The sequence below is a fragment of the Camelus ferus genome, chromosome 10 (genome assembly GCF_009834535.1).
Source record: "Camelus ferus isolate YT-003-E chromosome 10, BCGSAC_Cfer_1.0, whole genome shotgun sequence".
Classification (NCBI taxonomy): Eukaryota; Metazoa; Chordata; class Mammalia; order Artiodactyla; family Camelidae; genus Camelus; species Camelus ferus.
The window spans coordinates 34,354,519-34,378,029 of NC_045705.1; the positions used below are offsets into that span (position 1 = coordinate 34,354,519).

At 39.9% G+C, this 23,511-nt stretch overlaps 2 protein-coding genes across 2 annotated transcripts; both read left to right on the top strand.

Moving 5' to 3' along the window:
• Positions 1–947: 947 nt before the first annotated feature.
• On the top strand, positions 948–1,895 carry LOC102512587 (olfactory receptor 5A1). Its single transcript, XM_006193622.2, has one exon. It carries the CDS (start codon positions 948–950, stop codon positions 1,893–1,895), a length of 948 nt encoding a protein of 315 aa, XP_006193684.1.
• A 16,449-nt stretch (positions 1,896–18,344) lies between these two features.
• LOC102512831 (olfactory receptor 4D6) lies at positions 18,345–19,289 on the top strand. The gene has a single exon (XM_006193623.2). It carries the CDS (start codon positions 18,345–18,347, stop codon positions 19,287–19,289), a length of 945 nt encoding a protein of 314 aa, XP_006193685.1.
• The last annotated feature ends 4,222 nt before the right edge of the window (positions 19,290–23,511 follow it).

Genomic DNA, 23,511 nt, shown 5'->3' on the forward strand with positions numbered 1-23,511 from the left:
TAGGTAGATAGATAGATAGATAGATATAGACAGACAGACAGACAGACAGACAGATAGCTAATTGATAGAGGTGATAGATATGATAGCTAGATCCTAAGAACAAAGTGCTATTATTATCTCTAATTTCACAGGGAGTCATAGAGAGTTCAAGTGACCTTCCAAAGATCACACATCTATTAAGTGACAAAGCTGGGAATTGAATCCAGGCAGCCCAAATCCAGACTCCACATTCTTAATAAATAAGCTTTGACAGCTCAGACTGAAGACAAATTTGAAACCGCAACCACATTGGTATACTCAGGTCTAATATTCGACAATGAAGGCATTTCTATGCAGATCGGGCCTAATCCTATAGATTAAGAATATTCGAAATGCCTGACTGATTATTTCACAGCTACCTGACTGAACCCGGTCTCTGCTGGTTTCTCCATTCCAATACGGAAACTTGAAATAAAATTAGACACATAATTATTTCAGGGCATAATGTGACTCACCTGGGACACACAAAACTGTCTGAATAATAACTTTCACTGCAGACTTACTATGTGCCAGTCACCTTATACACTTTGCCTTATTTAATTCTTAAAACTTAAAAAGTGAATAGGTGTTGTCACCCTTTTTAAAGATAAGGAGATTGAACCCTAGAGATGTTAGATATCTCATCCAAAGTGACACAGCTACTAAAGGGTGGAGACAGGAGTTGACCACAGGGAGTCTGAATCCAAAGTTTAAGCTCAGATCAACCACACCATCCTGCGTTTAGAAAGCAAATATTTAAGACATTTACCTTCTGAGAGGAAGAGAGAATCTTTGCATAAAGGTGTAACCCTCCATAACACACTGCCCTCCCTCCCACGCATTTAGTAATTATTTCTTGACATCACCTGTACTGTGGGTTATCATTATTATGCCAGGTCTGCATCTTGTCCTTGTGGTCCACGGGAAACATGCCCACCACTAAAGCCTGGAACAGCTCGTCAGTGACCATGTTCATCCTCCTGGGATTTGCAGACCACCCGGAACTCCAGGCCCCTCTCTTTGTGCTCTTCCTGGGTGTCTATCTCGTGACCTTGACCTGGAACCTGGCCCTCATCTTTCTGATCAGAGGTGACATCCGTCTACACACACCAATGTACTTCTTCCTCAGCAACCTGTCCTTCATCGACATTTGCTACTCTTCCGCCGTGGCTCCCAAGATGTTCACCGACTTCTTCCGGGAACAGAAGACCATATCATTCTTCGGCTGTGCTGCTCAGTTTTTTTTCTTTGTCAGCATGGGTCTAACTGAATGCTTCCTCCTGACTGCTATGGCATACGACCGATACGCAGCCATCTCCAGCCCCCTGCTCTACACTGCGGTCATGTCCCAGGGCCTCTGTACACGCATGGTGGTTGGGGCCTATGTTGGTGGCTTCCTGAGCTCCCTGGTCCAGGCCAGCTCCATATTTCAGCTCCACTTCTGTGGACCCAATGTCATCAACCATTTCTTCTGTGACCTCCCACCAGTCCTGGCACTTTCTTGCTCTGACACTTTCCTCAGTCAGGTGGTGAGTTTCCTCGTGGTGGTCTCCGTTGGGGGCACGTCTTTCCTCATCCTCCTCATCTCCTACAGTTACATAGTGGCTGCCGTCTTGAAGATCCGCTCAGTGGAAGGCCGAAGGAAAGCCTTCAACACGTGTGCCTCACACCTGATGGTGGTGACTCTCTTGTTTGGGACGGCCCTTTTCATGTACCTAAGACCCAGCTCCAGCTACTCGCTTGGCAGAGACAAGGTGGTCTCTGTGTTCTATTCACTGGTGATCCCCATGCTGAACCCGCTCGTTTACAGTTTGAGGAACAAAGAGATAAAAGATGCCCTGTGGAAGGTGTTGGGGAAAAAGAAAGTGTTTTCCTAGCTCGTGATTGAAAACATATTTCTCCAAACTCCTGGAGGCTTCAATGAACCAAGGCATTTACCTCCACCTCTGGCTTAGGTAAGTGATACGTTCTGCGTGCATTTTGAAAATGGAGGCTCCTCCTGCCGGATTCTCTCACCATTCCTCACGGTCATCTGTCTACTGATCCCACCATGGATAGTCGAAAGCAGGGAGAGATTACTTCAGAAAAAAACTTCGCAGGATAACATTCTCACAACTGGCATTACAACCACCACCTTTTATTGGGTGCTTAATATGTACCAGGCACAAAAGTTATTTAAGTAAATACTGACTGCAGTGCTATGATGCACGTAGCACTATCCCTATGTTCCAGATGAGGAAACAAGGTCCCAGCAAGGAAAACTGACTTGCCTGGGGTCATGCAGGAAGCAAGGGGCAGAGCTCCCATTCAGACCCAGGTCTTCCTGACTCCAGAGCCCATGCTCTGCCCAAATCCTGCTTTCCATACTCAACAATAAACAGGCCTGAAGTTGTCCAGGTGCAAAGAGCTTATTACTAGCATATGGAAGAATTCAAAAAGATGCACTGTGTGCAGCTGAGGTAAATTGCAAACCCAGATGCCTACTCCGTTAAGCGTCCGAGCTGTCCCTGTTGGCCTCCCATGATGGCTACTGGATAATGTGTTAAACAAATACTGAAGGACATTACCCTTTGCCTCCATGTCTACCTCACCCCTGGAGGGACCTGGAAAACTTGAGTCCAACGGTATCACAGCAATACTGTTCTCTTCCCAGTCTCTGTCACCTGAACTGCCTACTTTTTTTTACCTCCCTGATTTCAACCATGCCATTCCTTTACTCCAGTTCACATCTCTGAGTGCCTTTTGATCATCACACTCTGAGTTCCTCTTGCTCTCTTCTATTTGAACCTATTGCTCCTTGTTTCTTTACCTGAATGGATTATCCCTTGCCGCCCCACATTAAATATTATTTGTCCTTATCTCAGGGAGGAATATCCCAGGCTGCCATTACTCCTTCATGGAGGGCACTTACAGTGGAGTTGTCCAGGACAACCATTTCTGCTGATAAAGCCCTCTCTCATTCCTTTGTAGCTATGTTCTCTTCCTTCTGTTAGACATCGGATATGGACTTGACTTTACTTCATTGTTCATATAAATGAATTAACTATTTCTTTCATATCTGGAAGAGCATAAACGATGCACAGTGGGGAAAAGATCTCTGTCTCAGGTCTCTTGGGTTCTTCAGTCTCCTAAATTTATTCCCATTCAAGTCAAGCAAACTTAAAATGACCCATACAAATAATACCCAATGGGATTACCCAATGGGTAACTTTTTCTGAAATTCCTTTGCTGATTACCTTTATGAATATTAGGACCTACCTGGCACTGTATTGGAAGTTCTGATAATCAGAATGGATGATGGATGCTATGTTCAGGACACTTCTATTTTTATGTTTCCTCAGCTGTACGACTATAATATGAGGAAGCCTTTGGGATTATTGCAGATGTGAGATCTAATGGGGGGGACAGACTGACCAAGCACAGCAGGAGACAGAAGGCTAGATTATTCCTTTGAAGTTTTGAATTGACCTGCTTGAAGTCTGGCATATTCCCATCCAAATAAATAAGTTTGATGAGGTAAAATTATTTTTTCTCCTAAAGAAAGTGATTCAGTTTATAAAAATTATGGAATGAGTTTACCATAAAAGAAATCTATGAATTATTTGATATCAACACATTTTACTTTCTTCTCCTTCTTTAAGTTAAAACACACACACACACACACACACACACACACACACACACACACACACACACACACCTCTTTGCTCTTCCTCATCTGCCTTATTTGCCAACCCATCTCAGCTTATATACCAAAGATCCTCCACCTCACCTCGTAAGAGAGCTTCGCATAGAAACAAAATACAGTGGCCTCTGCACAGTTCCATCTAAAGACTCTGAGCTTATGAGTTCACTATCACTGCGGTAACCAATTACCACAAAGTAAGTGGCTTAAAACCATATAAATTTAATATCTCACAGTCTCACAGTTCTGCAGATTAGAAGTTTAGTAGGGGTCTCACTGGGCTGAAACCAAGTTATCAGCCGGGCTGTGTTGCTTTCTGGAGGCTCTAGGATAGAATCCATTTCCTTGTCTTTTCCAGCTTCTAGAAACCACCCACATTCCTGGGTTCACAGCCCCCTCTCTCCATCTTCAAAGCCAGCGATGTCACATCTACCCTCAGCTGAGAAACGTTCTCTACTTTTAAAAGACTCTTGTGACTGGATTGGACCCACCCTGAAAATCCAGGGTCATCTCTTCATTTCAAGGCTCATGACTCACATCTGAAAAGTCCCTCTTGCCTGAGAGGTAATCTATTTGCAGGTTCATGAAATTAGGACATAGGCATTTGGGGGGTGGGGGGAGTAACTATTCAGCCTACTTAGCTCTTTTCACACTAGTTGTCACTTTATTGATTTGAGTTTGTGAGGCCAGCTCTCAAGAACATTCATGAGTTTCCCATTGCCTCCAAGTTAAACTTTTTAACAGGCACTTCAAAGTCCCTTTTGCTTTTTTTGCTGTATCTCTCCAACCCCCCCACTCCTCACTACGTCTGCCCCAGGACTATGGGATCTGGGCAGCATGCTGTCCCTTGACTTTTTTCCCTCAAGCTCTTTGCACAAGAAGTATCCTCTTCCCTCCATCCATACTCTTACCTGATGGCTTCTCATACTTCAGGTCTCTGCTCAGACAGCACTTCCTCCATAAAGATCTGCCCACCCCTTCCCCAAGCCCAAACCATCATGATCTACCCAGCTGATGCACTAACATTACTGTTTGTGACTTCTCATTATGTAGCTTGTACCTTACACTCGACTATCACTTCCTTAAGGACTCAGAGTGACTCTTGTTCACTGCTGTTCTTCCAGAACCTAAGACAGTGTCTGGCACGTAGTAGACACATAATAAATATGTTTAACAAATGAACTGTTCACTGTTCGTAGTAATTCTGGCTTTTGTTGAGCACAGTGTTTATATATCGCTTTGGGGTATGGCTAACAAGGCTTTTTATAGATTTGTTTCAATAAAAGAGAGACTGAAAAATGTTAGACCTCTTTTCCCATCTGCTATACTCTAAAAATAAATGTAAGGGAGCTTTTAATTAAATGGCTAATCATAACATTCAAAAATGCATAAGTACTTTCCATTGCAGATATAATAGACAGTTAGAGATAGATAAAAAGAAAGCAAATACCAGAGAATTCATACAAACAAAACACCCTATACATCAAACCTCAATGGCTTTCCATCTTTCCTAGCTCTAGGCATAATTTATTTAAAACCCACGCAGAATTGTTAATTGCAGTGAAAAGCAGATTACCATATTTCTGGCTTTAATGGTCTTGCTTCATCTGACATCAAAGCACCCATTTCCCTAACCTGAGAGATCTAACCCAGTTTGTGCCTGAAGACATGTGTGAGCCCACCCTGAGGTTTCTTCTGCCTCCTTTCCCTCTAATGATTGAGCAAGGAAAAAGAGACCATTGCATCACATGAATCCACTGTTTCCAGAACAAAATTCTCTGCAAAGATCAGCTTTCTCTCTCTAAGAAGTCTTCTGTCTCTAAAATTTAGCTCTTTCTCCTCAGAAATTAGAGGCTGGCAACTTGGTTAATAAAGTGATTTTATAAAATATACACAAACTCAGTTTTGCCAGAAACACTTTCTAGAACACATTTAAATAAACTTCTTAAGCAAAGTTTAAAAGGTTTTTTCCTTTTACCCTTCCTTGTTTCAAAATATTTCAAAGTGACTTCAAATACACATGCACTGCACAAAATAAAGCAAGTTGCAAGTAAGTGAACAGTTATATGCTTTTTAAAAAGTTAAAATGCTTCATGGCAATTAGAAAATATAGACAAATATATGTGTAGCCTTGGAATAGAAAAGATTTTTCTAAACTTAATGCGGAAAGCAAAACCACAAAGAAAAAAAAGGACAAGTTTAACTGCAATAGTGTTAAAAATCTGCCTGGAAAACAAAACATAAGGAAAATTAAAGGACAGAAGTTTAACCAAGGGAAATATGCACACCTCATATGGTAGACAATAGTATACATATACATACATATACACACACACACACATCTTACCAACAAAATTTGGAAAAGATAAACCAATAGAAAAAAAATGGGCACAGTTATAATCAAGCAATTCACACACACAAAAAGATAATAACAGCTAATAATCTGATGAGAAAATACTCAACTGTACTAAGAGTCAAAGAAATGAAAATGGAACAGTGAGAAATTTTTTCTATTAAAAAGGCAAATGTTCAAAGTAGCAATAATATTGAATGCTACTGAATGCTCAGATACAGGAAAATAGGCTGCTTCATGTACAATTGTTGAAAATATAAATTGTACCATCTTTCTGAAGGTCAGTTTGGCAACATGCATCAAAAATCATTAAATGTACATGCTTAAGCCTTAGCTCTTGTCCTGCTAAGAATGTAGCATATGCATATGTGTCCAAGTATGTTCATCTCAGTGCTATACATGATACTAAAAATGGAAACATCCTTGTAGCCTTTGACATTCATACCTTGTTTTCTAACCTAAATTCCTTTCTTTCCCTTCATTGGTCATAACATGAATCAAGAATCAGCCTTCTCTAGGGGGAGGGTATAGCTCAGCATGTAGGAGGTCCTGGGTTCAATCCCCAGGACCTCCATTAGAAAAGTAATATTAAAAATTTAAAAGCAAAATCAACCTTCTCTACCTTTTCACTGTTTATTTTAACTATTTAATAGAAGTCCACAACTATGTTCTGTTCATGAAGCAAGTGAATTAAAATTTTTAAATTTATGTTAAATTAAAATGTATATTAAATATTTAATTTACATAATTCTTACATTAAATTTTAATTTAAAATATCATAAAATTGTATTTTGATTCAATTTTATATTTATATACAAAATATTAATGGTGCCTCTAACCAATAAGAAGATTTTTATGAGTCTGTCATCCTCCGTTGCTTTTTGTTTCAGTTTAATTGAGATGTAATTGACATACAGCACTGTATGTTTAAGACGTACAGCATATATTGACTTGACTTATATATACTGTGAAATGATCACCACAATAAGTTTAGTTAACATCCATCATCTCAAATAGATACAAGAAAAAAAATGTAGAGTTTTGCATGATGACAACTTTTAGGATCTACTCTCTAAGCCTCTTTGAAATGCACCATACATCAGTGTTAACTACGGTCATTATATTGTATGTTACATTCCCTGTACTTATTTATCTTATAACTGATGCTTGTGATAACACAACTGCACCCTCCTCTATTGCTTTTTATATGCATGTGATTCCTCATTAGAAAAGATACTCTCCACTCATGCCCTAAATAATACTATATGGTTTTTTTTTAATAATTTTTATTAAATAAAATGAAACTAGATGATTATAGGAAAAGTCTGTGAATTTTTTGCTCCCTCACCTGAGGGAAAGTTCGCCTGTGTGCTGTGTAGAGGGTATGCGCTCATGATCTGAGGACTGTGATTCCAAGTGTCCCTAATTTATGAGTGCTAGTGTCCATCAAATCATCTGTAAGTGGTTTGTTTGCAGGATTCAGTATGTTAACATATGCAAAATGCCCAGTGCAACACTTGGCAAACAATTGAAGCAATGAGGTTCTCTATGCTAACGGGTTATTCAGAGGTGAAGAGTGCAGGATTTTAAATGATCAGATACTTATCCTTTGTTGTATCTTCCAGACCCTCCTATGTGTTTTCCTCATCGACCACAAAAGAAAATCCCAAGTTAGATCAACCCTAGGGAATCTCAGGGTCTGACCACTGGGTTGGAGATTAACTACCTCTGCTTTTAGAAAAGTTAAATGAGGATAAATCCCTTACACCCCAGAGAGCGATTAATTTATGAAGCTGTGGATTTTGGATTTTGCAAATCTTTCCTTCACAGAGACACTCAATGTAATGATTCGTCTGCAAGGATGGAGAGAACCAGCTCCCCAAATGCACCCCTAACCATAGACTTTGAAAATCCCTTGTCTACTCTCCAAAGCTGTGGATGTTAACAGGCACTAGAAAAGAGACTCTTAGAGGTTACAGTCTCTCTTCAGTCTCCTTTCATTGTCTCACTTCAGGTATCTACCCACAAACACGAACTTCCTGCCCTGGGAGGATGGATGACTAAGCTTGAAGTTCTCTCTCTCATTAGAGAGCAACTTGGGGACCCGACGGAGCTACATGTGCCTGATTAGACTGTATCCAAAGCAGAATAAAACAAAATACAAGGTATCTGGGGACCAGACTGTCAGGAAGGGAGGGACGGAGAGGGTGCCCACAGTCAACTGGTGTCTCCTCTGTTTGTGTGTTTGTGTGTGCATGTGTGTGTGTCTGTGTCTGCGTGTGTGTCTATATGTGTGTGCATGTGTGTGTGTGTGTGTTCATGCGTGTGTGTGTCTGTGTCTCTGTGTCTCTGTGTGTGTATGCGTGTGTGTGTGTGTGTGTGTGTGTGTGTGTCCCATCCAGTCTTATTTATGAGCCCCCAGGAACTGTAAGGCTGAGCCAGATGCAGGAACTTCTTTAGCTTTTCTCTAGTGTTTCTGCCTTTCTATAAACTCAACCCAAATTCTCCCCTGTCTGCTTCCACTCCTCTGATGACATCTTCTGATGGACATCCTGACCCATGTTTGAAACTTTGCCCCCAGGAAGAAAGATTTAAAATGAAAAAGTTTCCAAGGAGTTTGCTTGCTCTCAACCTCTCCTCAAAGAAATACGAAGTGACGTATATTTTAGGGACCAAGGAGGTCCCTAACTTCTGAACTTTCCCTTATTTGCATCCCAATGCCTCAGACTCTGAAACTCATCTGTTAGTTTGTCTTGTCCTCTTTCAAAATGCCAAACTTTCCCTTTTAAAAGAGGTCACTCGTTAAGTTTTACAGTCATTTGTACAGTAAGGGTCCAAAAGGGAAACTAGGCACTTCTCTAAGCACCCGAGAAGTTAAAGGGAGAGGCAGCACTGAAGGAGGACAAGCTCCAGCCCAGAAGAGGGCGCACCCACAGACAGCCGTCATGAGCATCACAGTCTGACTCAGCTCTGGTTACAGGACGTTGCTATCAATTTATGCCATTTCACTCTCACAGCCAAGACACCTGTCAAACCCAAACCAGCAATCCAAATGGTCAAGATCAAAGTTGGCCACAAATGTGTGGCAGGAACTAATTAAATAAGGTAATATGTGTAAAACAGTCTGTGTCCTGCACACCTGTAAAATCTTACCTATTCTATGGGTTTTGGTATTACCACCTAATTGAAGAAGCATCAAGTCCCAAGATACCTTCCATCACTCCCCAACAATATGCATAAAAGAATTAACGTTTCCTGACTGTCTGCAATTCACAGAGCATTGTGCCAGACACTTCACAGGTGCTGTTTGATGTAATCATTCCTGTCACCTGCAAGGTGCATTTTTTTTGGATGATCAAGTTTTTAATCCCAGAACCAAAAGTCGCTAACTCTGACAAGTTATGGATATCACTTATGCTCTTATGTCTTCATTCTCTAACTCTACCAAGGGGAGACTACTAATTTTAAATTGATTAATATTTAATTATCACATCTATTTTGCAAAATAGGTGTGGGAATTAAATTCTATACATATATTAGTTTGTGTAATTTGTGTTAGGTTTCCGTCTCTGTGTGGTTCTGTGTGCAAACTGAATTCTCTGTTTTATGGTGAGGGCAGGGGCTTTCTCCTATGTCTCAAGGAAAGAATTCCCTTCTCTAGGTTCAGGGAGTCTCTACACCTTGTGCAATAAGAGTTCAGAGATTCAAATTAGCCCAAAATTCCCTGACGATACTAAATCACTCTGATTTGTTTTGAAAGCAACATTCAGGGTAGCATATTCTCTACTCCTTTTCTTCTGCTGCCAACTTGTCCAATAGAAAATAAAATTTATGGTACTAAGGAAAGCTTACCCTTAAACTTTGGATGTTCTTTCTCAAGGCTACTCTCTAAACTGAATTTTTAAGGACAAAGTAAAAGAATTATTAAAAAGAGCCCCTTGAATTGACTCGCCAACCTCAAGACTAAATCCCCACAACATCACCTTTAAAACCGCCTTCTTCTGAACCTCTGTACCTCTCAGAGTGGACTTGATTTTTCTGTATTTAGCATATGTCAACAGGGAGTTCCATGACATATAATCCACCCATGCCCAAAAGTCACCATCATTAATATGCCCCTTTAAGTGAGCACTCACTTTGTGCCTAGAACTGTGTTATAAACTTTAGATATATTCTCTGAACCACGCATCTCAACAGCCCCCTGAGGTAGGCAGTATCATCCCCATTGAACAAAAGAAGCTGAGCCTCAAAAGTAACTTGTTGAAATAATTGTAGCCCGAAGTCACAGAATCAGTAACTGGTAGTTAGAGCTAGAAACAAGTACCATGTTGGTCTCCAAAGCCCACTCAACTTTAGACCATTACACTCCCTTAGCACCCCTTTCTGCCAAAACACGTCTTGGCTTCCACCCAGTCTTCCTTCCGTCTCGTCTGCACTTAGGATCAGGCTTGCATTGGGGACTGACATCAGTTCCAGTCATTTCTGACTCCCTCCTCAGTTCTTCTCTTAGGAACTTCCTTTACTAATATCCTTATATGTTCAACCCTGTCTGCTTCTTGGAAAACTTGGATAACACAACTGCACTGCTCCTAAAAACTTCAAATAAGAAACAATATAAATGTTCATAAAGACTGGGCTACATTACCCAATGGAGTATCACATAGTGACAATTGTGAACAAATTACAGCTACAGGCAACAAAAGGGATTGACCTGAAGTGAAAGATGCTGGACACAAAATAATACCTATAGTATGATCGAATGCATATAAAGTTCAAAAACAGACAAAAGTAACTATGTTGTTTATAGATGCATAAGTTGTTAAAATACTTTTAAAAGGCAAATGATTATCATAAAAGTCAGGATTGTGATTAGCTCCAGTGGGGGTGGGGAGGTGGTAAGGGTGTAGCACTCTAAGATTTTTTTCAGTGTTTCATTTCTTGGTCTGGGTGACGGTTACACAGGGTAAGGTCTATAATTATGTCTTGCTCGGCTGAAAGTGAGCTATAGTTTGCAATAAAAAGTTTTTTTAAGCCACCTGATCATGTAACTAGTCTAAATATGCCAATTAAAAGACAAGTGTTCTCATCACACACACATACACAAAATCATAACTATGTATGGTGACAGGTGTCAACTAGACTTATTGTGGTGATTGTTTCACAATACATACAAGTAACAGATAATTATTTTGTACACCTGAAACTAATATAATGATACATGTCAATTATAGCCCAATAAAATAGTATCCAAAATAAAAATAAATAAATAAAAATAAAAGACAGAGACTGCAGAGTGGATTTTTTTTAAGACCCAACTATATGTTTTCCATAAGAAGCCCACTTTAAACATAAAGACAGAGATAGACTAAAAGTAATGCAATGGAGAAAGATAAACCAAAGGAAAGTTGGAGCATATATGTTAGTTTGAGATAAAGCAGACTTTAGAATAAGGACAATTATCAGATATAAGGAGAGATCTTTATAATGATAATGTTAAAGGGATCAGTTATCCGATAATATGTAACAACATACAATGTGTATGCACCCTACAACAGAGTGTCAAAATACATCAGGCAAAAATGGACAGAAATACAAGGAGAAACAGACAAATTCACTACATAGTTGGAGACTTCAACACCCATCTATCACTAACTGACAGATCCAATAGGCAGAAAATCAATAAGGGTACAGTTGAATTAAATAGCACCATGTATCAACTGGACCTAATTGATATTTATTAAGTATTTCCTCCAACAATAACATAATACACATTCTTCTCAAGCCCACATGGAACATTCACCAGGACAAACCACATTCTGGCCCATAAGGCATTTTATTCATAAATCATATAAAGTATGCTCTGAGACCACAGTGGAATTAAACTAGAAAGCAATAACAAAAGTTAGATCAGAAAGTTCGAATGTAGATATATGTTGCTTAGTAACTTTTTAATAACTCCCATTGCATCTGCAATGGCCAGCTTCTCCAGTGAAAATTACTTTTTCATACAAATATCTGACCCTATTCCCTATGCTCATTATTATGTTATTAGGCTTCCAATCCAGTGTCCAAGGGAGCAGTGCAGATTGTGCCTGTGTTCAAGTAGAGAAGAGCAGAACAGTGAAGATGGGGGACCTGGCGGGCTCACCTTTCTAACACAAAGGTAGGTGAGGGCATCCTGAAGACACAGTTGCAGGCAAATTCAGCTTAACACCCACACAATTTTATGATTTTATTATTGTTCTGTCTCAGCCCCTGAAAGGTAAGCTATCCACGTGCAATTCTTGAAGTATACGTCTTGTAGGACTGATATCCTTAAGCTGGTTACAATCTCCTGCTCTCTCCTGTAAATTATTAGGCTTCTCAAGGCACATTCAAATGAGATTATTGTTTTATATTAAAACTCATTCTATAAACATTTAATGAGCACCAACAATGTATAGGAAAGTAACTGGCACAGCCTCTTTCTTTAAAAAAAAAAAAGAGAGAGAGAGAGAAATTAAAAGCAAGCTGGGAGCAGGGAGAGAAATACAATTTTATAGCGACTTTAGCATTATGATGATGTTGGATAATGCTTTGAAGCTTCCAATAGGCTCCCGTGTGAATTGTCATTTAATTGATTTATGCAGCAACAAAAGTGAATAGGGGGCAGGAGGGGGAAGTCTAGATGACCCCGGAGATGGAGGAAAGGAGAACAAGCCCTTGTTGGGTGACGACTGCCCACCAGGCACTGGCCGTCCACTTGTTCATTCCTCTATTCACAAAGAATTACTGGATAGCTGATACAAGCCCGGTAGGAGCTGGGGAGACAATGGTGACAAAACAGAGTCCCAGTCTTTGAGGAGTTCACATTTGGAGGAAGAAGCAGAAACAGACAGACACGTAAGAACAGGCAATAAAACAGTGCTGGGCCATCTCAAATAAACCCCACTGCACAGTAAGCCTTGTGCCCCCCGTTTCATGGAAGGAGATTTCCAGGAGCATAAAGGTTAACCTGCTTGGGGACACACAGCCAAAATTTAAAATACTCGAGCCTGAGTTCAAAGGCTGTGCTCTTTTGAACAAGCTGCCTCTAGATTCCATAATACAACCGTGAAGTTACAAGAGAGAAAGGCCACCATTTGATCTTGACCTGACATCGGGCCTGAGAGTCCAAAACCTTCCATGATGATTGACCAGGAGAGCAAGGGGGAACCATATTAATCCAAAAGAGAAGCCAACAGTAAGTATCTTTGATCTCATTTTCCAGAGCTCTAACTTGGCTGGTCCCAGAGTCTCTCCTGGAAGCCTCCAGCCAACGCCTGGGGAACCATAATATACCAAAAGAATAATTAGAACTGTCTTCCCTCCTATACCTCCTCCCTTAATAACTTATCTTTCTTAGGACAATTTTACAGAAAGGGAAAAGAAAAATACAAAAATTGTAACATCATATCTCAAATTAACGGGAAAATCATCTACTTCAAGCTGTCAAGTATGTGTATGAGTTTTTTCTGATTTTCAAGATTTTTTTATTCTTTATTTTATTGAAATGTAGTCAGTTTACAATGTTGTGTCAATTTCTGGTGTACAGCACAATGCTTCAGTCATACATGAACATACATATATTTGTTTTCATATTCTTTTTCATCATAGGTTACTATAAGATAGTGAATATAGTTTCCAGTGCTATACAATATGAACTTGCTGTTTACTATTTTATATGTATTAGCAAGATAAGAAGCCATTTAAAGTCATTTTTTTAAATTGGAAACAATAGATTATCTCTTTAAAGTAACATTACCAAAATCCAGTTACCCACAGGTAACAGTATACATCTTTCCAGATTTCTTCTAGACATGTAGGTTTTTTTCCAATGATAACATTATATGATATATCCAGTGCTTCAACCTTTTACTAATAGGGAATCTTACCATGTCTAAGAATAAAGGTCTATGTTATCAATTTGAATGGCTGCAAATATTGAATCATTCTATTGTACCATAACTTACTGAACCAATTTTATAAATCAGACATTAATTTAAATTCTAATTTCTTCTATACTGTGATGAACATTCTTTGTATTTATGACATTAAGCAATTGGTTTAGTGATTCTTTAGCATAAATTCCCAAAGTGGAATTTCTGAGCCAAGGATTTGCACTGTTTAAGTTTTGACACATATTTCCAGAATGACTCTAGAAAGTGTGTCCCTGTGTACATTCCTCTCAACTACATATAGAGGTGTCTCTTTCCCCATATCTATGCCAGTAATGGATTTTTTCATCACTGGCCCATCTTCTAGATGAGAAGTGACATCCTATTATTATTTTAATTTGCATTCGTTTGATTGATAGTATGAGTGGCCACCTTTTCACATGTGGGCTGATCAGCTAAATTTCTCTGTAAATCATGACCCATTTTTGTTTTCAAGTATCCATTTCTTACTGAATGATAAGAGCTCTCTAGATACCAAAAAATTAAGCTTATTTTATATTTTTTACAAATATTTCCTCAAGTTTTTCATTTATTTTTAGTTTTAAACTTATTTTAAACACTTCTGAAATCTGGAAGTTTCATATTTCTATTTAGCCAAATCTAATAATCTTCCATGCAATGCCTACAAAGTTCTTCTCTACCCCAAAATTATTTTTTAAAAATTTACTTAAATTTTATTCTAATATTTTAAATTATTTTTGCGGTTTATATTATATAAGTTGTCGAAATCTCCAGCCTTCCATGTTGAGAAGTTTAAAAAAACTATTATTTGTTTCAGCTCATGGTATTACCTATAAAAAGTAATCAAATATTCAAACGCAATTAGAATTAGGTTTGTTTCTTTTTTTTAACATTTTTTATTGATTTATAATCATTTTACAATGTTGTGTCAAATTCCAGAGTAGAGCACAATTTTTCAGTTATATATGAACATATATATATTCATTGTCACATTTCTTTCTCTGTGAGCTACCGTAAGATCTTGTGTATATTTCCCTGTGCTATACAGTATAATCTTGTTTATCTATTCTACAATTTTGAAATCCCAGTCTATCTCTTCCCACCCCTGCCCCCTTGGCAACCACAAGTTTGTATTCTATGTCTATGGGTTTGTTTCTTTACAATACCTTGTTTATCATTTAAATTTAGAAAATTAACACATCGTTTGACCCATGTCTGGACTCACAGATGTACATGAAAATGCATTTGCAAAATGTTGAGAGCAGCATTATTTTAAAGTAGTAATTAGGGCCCAACTAGGCAAACTGAAGAGGGCAATGTATGACTTGTGGCCCCATCCCCTCCTGCACGTTCTACAAGCCTGACTCCCAAAGCCACCCACAGACCTCTAGTTTCCAAATTCCCCTTTCCAACCCCCGTCTCCCAAGGCTGCTGTGCGCTCCTGGCTAGTGCCCCATTCCACTCCAGCCTTCACGACCAGTGTTTACTCTTGACCTGCCTGATTGACATATACCTGTGAAAACCAGTCTCTACCTTAGTTACCAATGTATTTACCCATCACATTCCACAAAAGATCAGGAAGGTCATACAGCAAAAACTACAAAACACATACAATAAGCAATAATATGTAGGTAAGAAACTGTTACGAGACAACACCTGAAAAAATACGGAGTAAGAAGTTGAGCCACATCTATACTTTGGAGTGTATGAAGGACAAAACAAAGCGATATGGCCCAGTACGTAGTCCTCATTACCTAAGAAGAAGAATCTTACTGGTTTCCCAGGGGAGCTGTCCCTTAACACATGGGTCTTGGATAAACATTTCTCTTGTGGTCTCAAATAAGGGGAACTGAATAAATCTTGCCCTCAATACAGTCCTGAGGTAAGGTCTTCTTTGTAGACACCCTTGATAAAAGGCAGTAACTTAAGTCCGAATATAGGGTACCATTTGCATAGCTTTCTGTCATTTGCTAGGTGGCAGTTTAAAAAAAAAAAGGCTGTATGGGAATCAGTTCTAGGTAATGTGCCACTGAATGCCAGGCTATTAAGTGAGATTCCCATTGGATCACATTTTTTTTTAAACCCTTAAAGGAAATTCACTTTTCCACAGGAATTAAATTGTTCTAATGGTGAGAACATTAGGAATCTAGGAAAATCAAGAAAACCTTTTTATTTAGGAGGCTTTCTGTATGTCCTAACTCCTCAGATTAAACCATAAAATGCACCCAACTGTAACAGAGCTGAAAAAAGAAACATCAAGAAATAGGTTGTTTGCAAGATGCTTTACTATGCTTTTGCTTCACAGAAAATGATCTGTCCTTTTTTTTATCCAGTTTACCTCTTCTTTCTCATCCTATTTTCTTCAAATATTAATTCCATTGCTCCAAATACAAAACTGTCTACCTTCTATTGTTGAACTGGATTTTGACCACCTTAACTATTTGAATTTTTTAAAATTATCTGGTTGATGAGAATTCTTGGACATAGAGATATTCTTATTAAAGGGAGTTTGCACTCTGGTGACCAGATATCTAATTTGAAAAAAAAAAACTATTTTTCTGTAATATAGTAGTAGGAGAAAGTTGTTGGAATTTAATTCAATAAACCTGGTCAAAATTCTCTATCTTTCTGTGAGTTTGACTGTTTTAGATGCTACATATAAATGAGATCATGCAGTATTTGTCCTTCTGTGTCTGGCTTGTTTCACTTAACAAATGTCCTCCACTTACAGAAGAAGAGTAGAATGGTGATTGCCAGAGGTTGGGAGTATGGGGCAAGGGGCAGATATTGGTCAAGGAGTACAAAGTCCAGTTGTGCAGGATGAGTAAGTCCTGGAGATCCGCAGTAGAACAGCAGTGTGACTATAGTGAAAAATATTGCATAGCTCTTACATGTTCTCATGACCAAAATATTAAAAAATCACCAAAATACTTGAAATTTTCTTTAATTCTCCATCTTTCACCAATTCATAGACTAATTCTGGAAAAATAAATACTCTTCTCTGTTCCCCTTTAAAGGGGGGAGAGTTGGGGTAAACCACATCCGAGATCCTGAAGCTTTAATCATCAGTTTGTCTGTGATACTTTCATATGCTCTGGACAATGACTGCAGCTGCACACGCTACCAGGAGCCCATGGGCCCAAATGAGGCCCAAGTGTCTCCACGTACAGGGAGTTCTTATGAGGGCCTGATTCGTCTCTTCCTTTAAGGGAAAAGAGGATTGAGGAGGCAGGCGACTTATCTACTCATTGTAATTCTGATAAACCAAAGTAAGCCCCAGACTCTCTGATCTGACAGAGTGCTACAGTGGAAAAACCTCTGGAGACTCAGAGAAAAAATTATTCACTGGGCTCTTGTTAAAAATGGCAAGACAGATTTTATTCATGACTTGAGGGTCAAAACTATTGCAGTAGAGGAGAGAGACTGAGCTCAATTCCAAATACAACAAGGACGAGTGAGGATTTATAGCCAGTGAACAGAGTGAGGGGGTCAGTGGATGGAAAATTACCAAGAGGAGATATCAAGGTTGGGGGGATTCTTGCTTTAGAAGGATTTTTGCTAAAGTTAAGCCAAAGACTTAGACACAAGTGGTTGGATATCAAAGGCAGGAATAAGGAGTTTGATCAGAAATCAAAAGTAAGGGCTTCTGGCTAACCTGATTTAGCAAGACTCTTGCTAAAACTGACCTCTGCAATGAAAGACAAGGAAGGCCAAGGTCGAGACCTGGTTGAGAAGAGAGCTCAGAAGAGCCTAACTGAAATTTGATCAGGGAAAGAGTCCTTGTCAAGTCAGAAATTTTGCCCAGGTTTGAATCCTTGATTTTCCACTTATTAACTTGGCAAATACACAAATGTGAGCGAGTCGCTAACTGCTTTAAGCTTCGGTCTCCCCTGTATAAAATGGGGATAGTCATAACTACTCTATAGACCCCCAGAGAGACTATAGAGTATCTATATGGGAATCCAAATCAGGATGATGTTACAGGTGAAGCCTTTGGTAAAGGATAAAGCTTTGCGTACATGTGAAGTTATTCTTACAGGACAGAAGGTAAGTCATAGCCAAAGGACCATCTTCATCTCTCTCTGTCAGATGAAGGACATAGGAGTATGATGGTTCTTCCGGTCAACCCGGGCTATTTACAATAAAAAAGAAGAGTCATCAGGGCAAAAATTTTTCAGATCTTCACAAAAAGGAAGACTCAAGCACAGGTTTTCTAGTAGTCATGAAGATCTAAACGCTTAAAAGAGCCTTGTATCAGTATATGATCCATGATGTTGCCCCTTATGACACCATACTCCTAACCCTAACATATCTTCTTCCAAGATAGACCTGGATGAAGGTGGTCCCCATCATGGGCCAGAGCAACCACACCGGCGTGAAGGAATTTGTCTTCCTGGAACTCACTCACTTCCGGGAACTGGAGTTTTTCTTGTTTGTGGTCTTCCTTGCTGTGTATGTAACAACCGTGCTGGGCAATGCCCTCATTGTGGTGACCATCACCTGTGAGTCCCGCCTCCACACTCCCATGTACTTTCTCCTGCGGAACAAGTCAGTCCTAGATATTGTTTTCACATCTGTCACTGTTCCCAAGTTCCTGGTGGATCTTCTATCAGAGAGGAAAACCATCTCCTACAATGGCTGCATGGCACAGATATTTTTCTTCCACTTTGTTGGTGGAGCAGATATTTTTTTTCTCTCTGTGATGGCCTATGACAGATACCTTGCAATCTCCAAACCCCTGCATTATGTGACCATTATGAGGAGAGAGATGTGGGTGGCCTTGGTGGTGGCTTCCTGGGTAGGTGGTGGTTTGCACTCCATTGTCCAGATAATTCTGATGCTTCCACTTTCCTTCTGTGGCCCCAACATCCTGGACGCCCTCTACTGTGATGTGCCCCAGGTGGTTAAGCTGGCCTGCACTGACACCTTTGCTCTGCAGCTTCTCATGATCTCTAACAATGGGCTGGTGACCCTGCTGTGGTTCCTCCTGCTCCTGGGGTCCTATACCGTCATTCTGGTGATGCTGAGAGCTCACTCTGGGGAGGGTTGGAACAAAGCCCTCTCCACCTGCACCTCCCACATCCTCGTGGTGACTCTTCACTTTGTGCCCTGTGTTTACATCTACTGCCGGCCCTTCACTATGCTGCCCATGGACACAGCTGTGTCCATCAACAACACGGTCATCACCCCCATGCTAAACCCCATGATCTACACCCTGAGGAACCAGGAGATGAAGTCAGCCATGAGGAGACTGCAGAGGAGGCTTGGGCCTGTTGAGAGCGAGAAACTGGGATGAGCAGTCAGATTGAGACTGGACATTTATTTTGAGTTGGTTTTCTCAAACCACTGCCCTAAGGGTAAGAGGCAGCTAACTCTTTCTCCACAGTCATTTCTGTATATCCCCAGAGCCACGAAACTCTATTAGAGAGGCTGTGAGAACAAAAGGAAGAGGTGAGATTGAACATCAGCCATCAGGCTTGCGGTCCGGGGAGAAGTAGGGGTCTGAGGTTGAAATCAATAACCTAAATGCTATTTTGGTGGATCTGTGGCCCTCATGCTACTTTCACCACCTGTGATGTGGGAATAGCCTTGTCTCCTGACAAGGTTGTCATGAGAATGAAACATTGAGAGGATTACAGTTGCATAGGTTAGCACCACTCCTGGCATTAATGAGGCATATAATCAATGCCCCCTATTATCCACACCTCTGTTCCTATATGTGCATATATACAGATATGGATATATTTATTCCACACATTCTCTCCCTAGTGACTGTTATTTTCAGTTGATTATTAAAATCACTTCTTGATTTAATGCTGTAAGTACAGAATCTCTGATACATTTCACTAATTACTGAAAAGAGAAGGACTAGTTTAAGTTGTGTCAAGTCTGATATATCTATAAACAAATCTATACAAGAACCAAGTATTTCCTATTCTCAAGTCTTTTCTACTTTTTTGCCCACTGAGATTAATATCAAAAGGACTTGTCCAGTGGGGGGATGTATCTGCACAAAGTGCCCATTTCTTTTATGTCAACCTGAAGTTCCTTCTTTCCTCTATCCCCTCGTCCTATTTCACCCCTGGCTTTTAGAGCTGGAGCAAAACTGTAGTTTTGATCTATGTATGTATAGACAACTCAAGACACATCATTGTAGTACAAAAAAAATTACCTAAGAAGTAACTTTTCACACACTCAAGACCCATTTTCTGTACCAGGAGAGAAAAGAAACATACTGTATGAAGGGTCATTTAGGACTAGAGACTGAATCTGTGTTATAATCCACCTCTCTCCCAAGAGAAGGAATCCAAGAAAAAGAAAAAAGAAAAAGAATAAATCTCCTTTCTCTCTCTATGCTCACCTCAAATTCCACGCTTCTGCCTTCAATAGTTTTTTCAAAAATTGGCCAAGAGGAATAAAGAAGTTGAGGAAATTGCAACATACAGAACAATTTTTTTAAAATGTTATGAGGGGTTAATATTTAGCTGAAAAGGTCCTTTTGGTGACACACATCTGTGATCTTCTCTGAGTCTTACAAGACAAAGAAACTGGGCCAAGACTCTAAATCATAGACCAGTGCTTCGAAAGCTTTTTAAAATTATTGCCCCCCCAAAAGAGTTATTAGATATTTTTCCTAATTGCTCTCCCTCACGAAAATTTATTACCAAAATATATTGTATATACTTTTGTGTACTGAGGTTCTCTAAAGAAGCACACATCATTGTAATATCTAAGTTTTTTGGCCCCTCAAGAACCAAATTTTGCTCCCTTGGACATAAAGCCTACATTGAGAATGAATGATCACATGATATGAAATGTCTGTATAAATGTTTCTTCAAAACTGAGAGAATCATAGAATATGCAGATATATGTCTTCTAGAACCGTACAAGGAAGGCATAGAAATGTGAGTATGTTTATGTTTGTGTGTGTGTGTGTGTGTGTGTGTGTGTGTGTGTACTTGCATGCAATAATGACTTAGAAGCTGTTTAATAACCCCCACTGGAACTCCAACACTAGCAGAAGAATGTCCATCCTCTTTTCACACTCACATTCAGTAAAATCCCCTTTGCTAATTCCCATATTAGGCTTGCACCTTGGGGATTAGTGAGCATAGCAGGGACACTTTGGGACAAGCAGAAGAGCTATGATGATGTAACTCCCCACGTCTGCCTTTTCCAACATGAAGGTTGAAGAGAAGACACTGAAGTCCAGTATAACTAATCTTCACAAGAACTTCACCTCTAACGTGCTAGTTCTTCAGCATCACATACACTGAGGCCCAGCTACCCAGTCTCAGAAGGTGTAAATTCCTGGTTGGATACTGAAGGATTTAGGTAAGAACAGTAAACCATCAGAACATGAGACATTGTGGATCATACATGAATAGTATGAGCATGAAAAATATACCTGGTGTGTAAGATGCTGCAAAGAGAGCTGAAACAACAGAAAACAAAGTGGATGTTAAATATTGGGAAAGGAGGAATGTCTTCCTAAGGAAAAGGGGCTACAGAGATGGGGTCAGGGTGGTACAAGAGAAAGCAGCTTGCATTTGATGGAACAACTGAGTTGTGTATAAGAAGCAGATTTTGTTCCAGCTTAGGGTTTGCCTGAGGGAATCACAGAACCTCTTTCCACAAGATGGGTGCTTCCTCAAAAAACATGATTTTAACCCCAGATTCCCTTAAAAACTATGCAGGTTTCAAAAGCAGCCCCACACCTGTACATGACTTACTGGGCCTCTTGCCTTTGATCCAGAGCCAATCTCAGCCCCAAATCCAACCATCCAGCACGGAATCCTCGGGTCCACTTGGTTAATTCACACCAGCTCATTGGAACAAAAATGAGCAAGTTGGCTAAAAGAGAAGCTGTCCTTCTACTGAATAGCACTTTACATTCTGCAAATGTTCTCATAAATAACCCTTCAGGACAGACACTTTTTTCTTCAGAGGAATGAAAGGGAAGCGAGTTAATTGAATGCCTACTATGTGCTGGACACTTTACCAGTGCGATTATAGTTGCTCCTAATGCTACCTAATGAAGCGAGTGCTGTGCCTCCCAGTTTACAGAGGAGGAAACTAAAGGAAAATAAAGGACTTGCTTCAAGTAACAAAGAAGGAAGAGGCAGAATTCCAGCCCTGGGGTGCCTCCAGACCTCTTAACATCGTCCTACAGGGCATCTCACTAGACGCTACATCACACTAGGCTGTTCCCACATTTTACAGCTAAGCACCTGAGGCACAGAGAGGCTGCACAACTTCCTCAGGGTCGCAAAGCTATTTTAAAGCCTGGATCAGAAAGCAAACCTCTATCTGGCATCCCTGAGGCCAAGTCAGAGACATTTACAAAAGGGTCTCTTAGCTTATGTTTGTCAACATCCTTCTCACTTATTCAAACTCCAACGCCAATGCCTGTGTAATGTACACTCGCCAGCGAAGTTTATTCATTAATTTTTTTAAAAAACATTTATTGAGCACCTAATATGTGCCCCAGGTGAAGCAAATCTTTGATTACATTAGGATGAATGAAATAGTGAGTGGACAGGATGAACTTGAGGTATTGCAGGGAAATTACAGTGAACCAAGGAGAGACAGACATATGAGAAATTAGATGAAATAAACTGTAATAGGTGCCAGAAGTCTATGCAGGGGATTGTGAGTCATAAAAGGATATCAGGAAAGTTTCCACAGAGGAGGAGACTCTGAACCTGAGTGTTAGGAGATCAATGTTCATCAAAGAGGAGACCCTGCGGGTGGGGAGGACATGGTAGGTGGAGAAAGCAGCAGGAACACAAATCCAAAGGCATGGGCCAGCAAGGATTTGCATAACATCTGAAGACCTGAAACAGGATCAAAGGAAACAGGGCACCAGATAATATTCAAGATGGAGAAAAGTCTTGAATGCTGTAAGAGGAGTTCTATCTTTATTCTGTAGGCAGTGGGGAACCATTGAAAAGTTTCAAACAAAGGAACAGATGGTTCCATTTGTGACTTATTAATATACTTTTGGAAACAACAGAGAGGATGAATTAGAGAACACCACACCAAAGAAAAGACCAGTTAGGAAATTCTTGCAACAATCTAAGAAGAAATGAAATCGGTCTAACTGAGGATGAAGCAAAGGGGATACATTGAGAGACAGGTAGAAAGTAGATTCCTCAGAAGAGATTTGACACAATGTCCAGGTTGCTGGCAATGTAGGTGCTTCAGGTAAGTCTTTTGGATAAAATGTGCTAACCTAGCAATACATGCTGTGGAGGTGACCATGTCCATAAAGACGGAATAAACTGGGGAAACAAAACAAGTAACCATATCCTCCAGAGCAAATGAGAGGCGACATTTGTCTTCTGCTTATTTATCCACATAATTTCTCAAGACTCTGAAAGCTTGTTTCTACACAAGCCAAGCACAATGCTTCCCAGCTGGGCACTGATCGAAGGACCATCTATCTACATGGTGGTTTCAGATAACTCAGATGTTAAGCTGAGGATTCCTTTTTTTTCTCTAACTCTTGAGTTAAC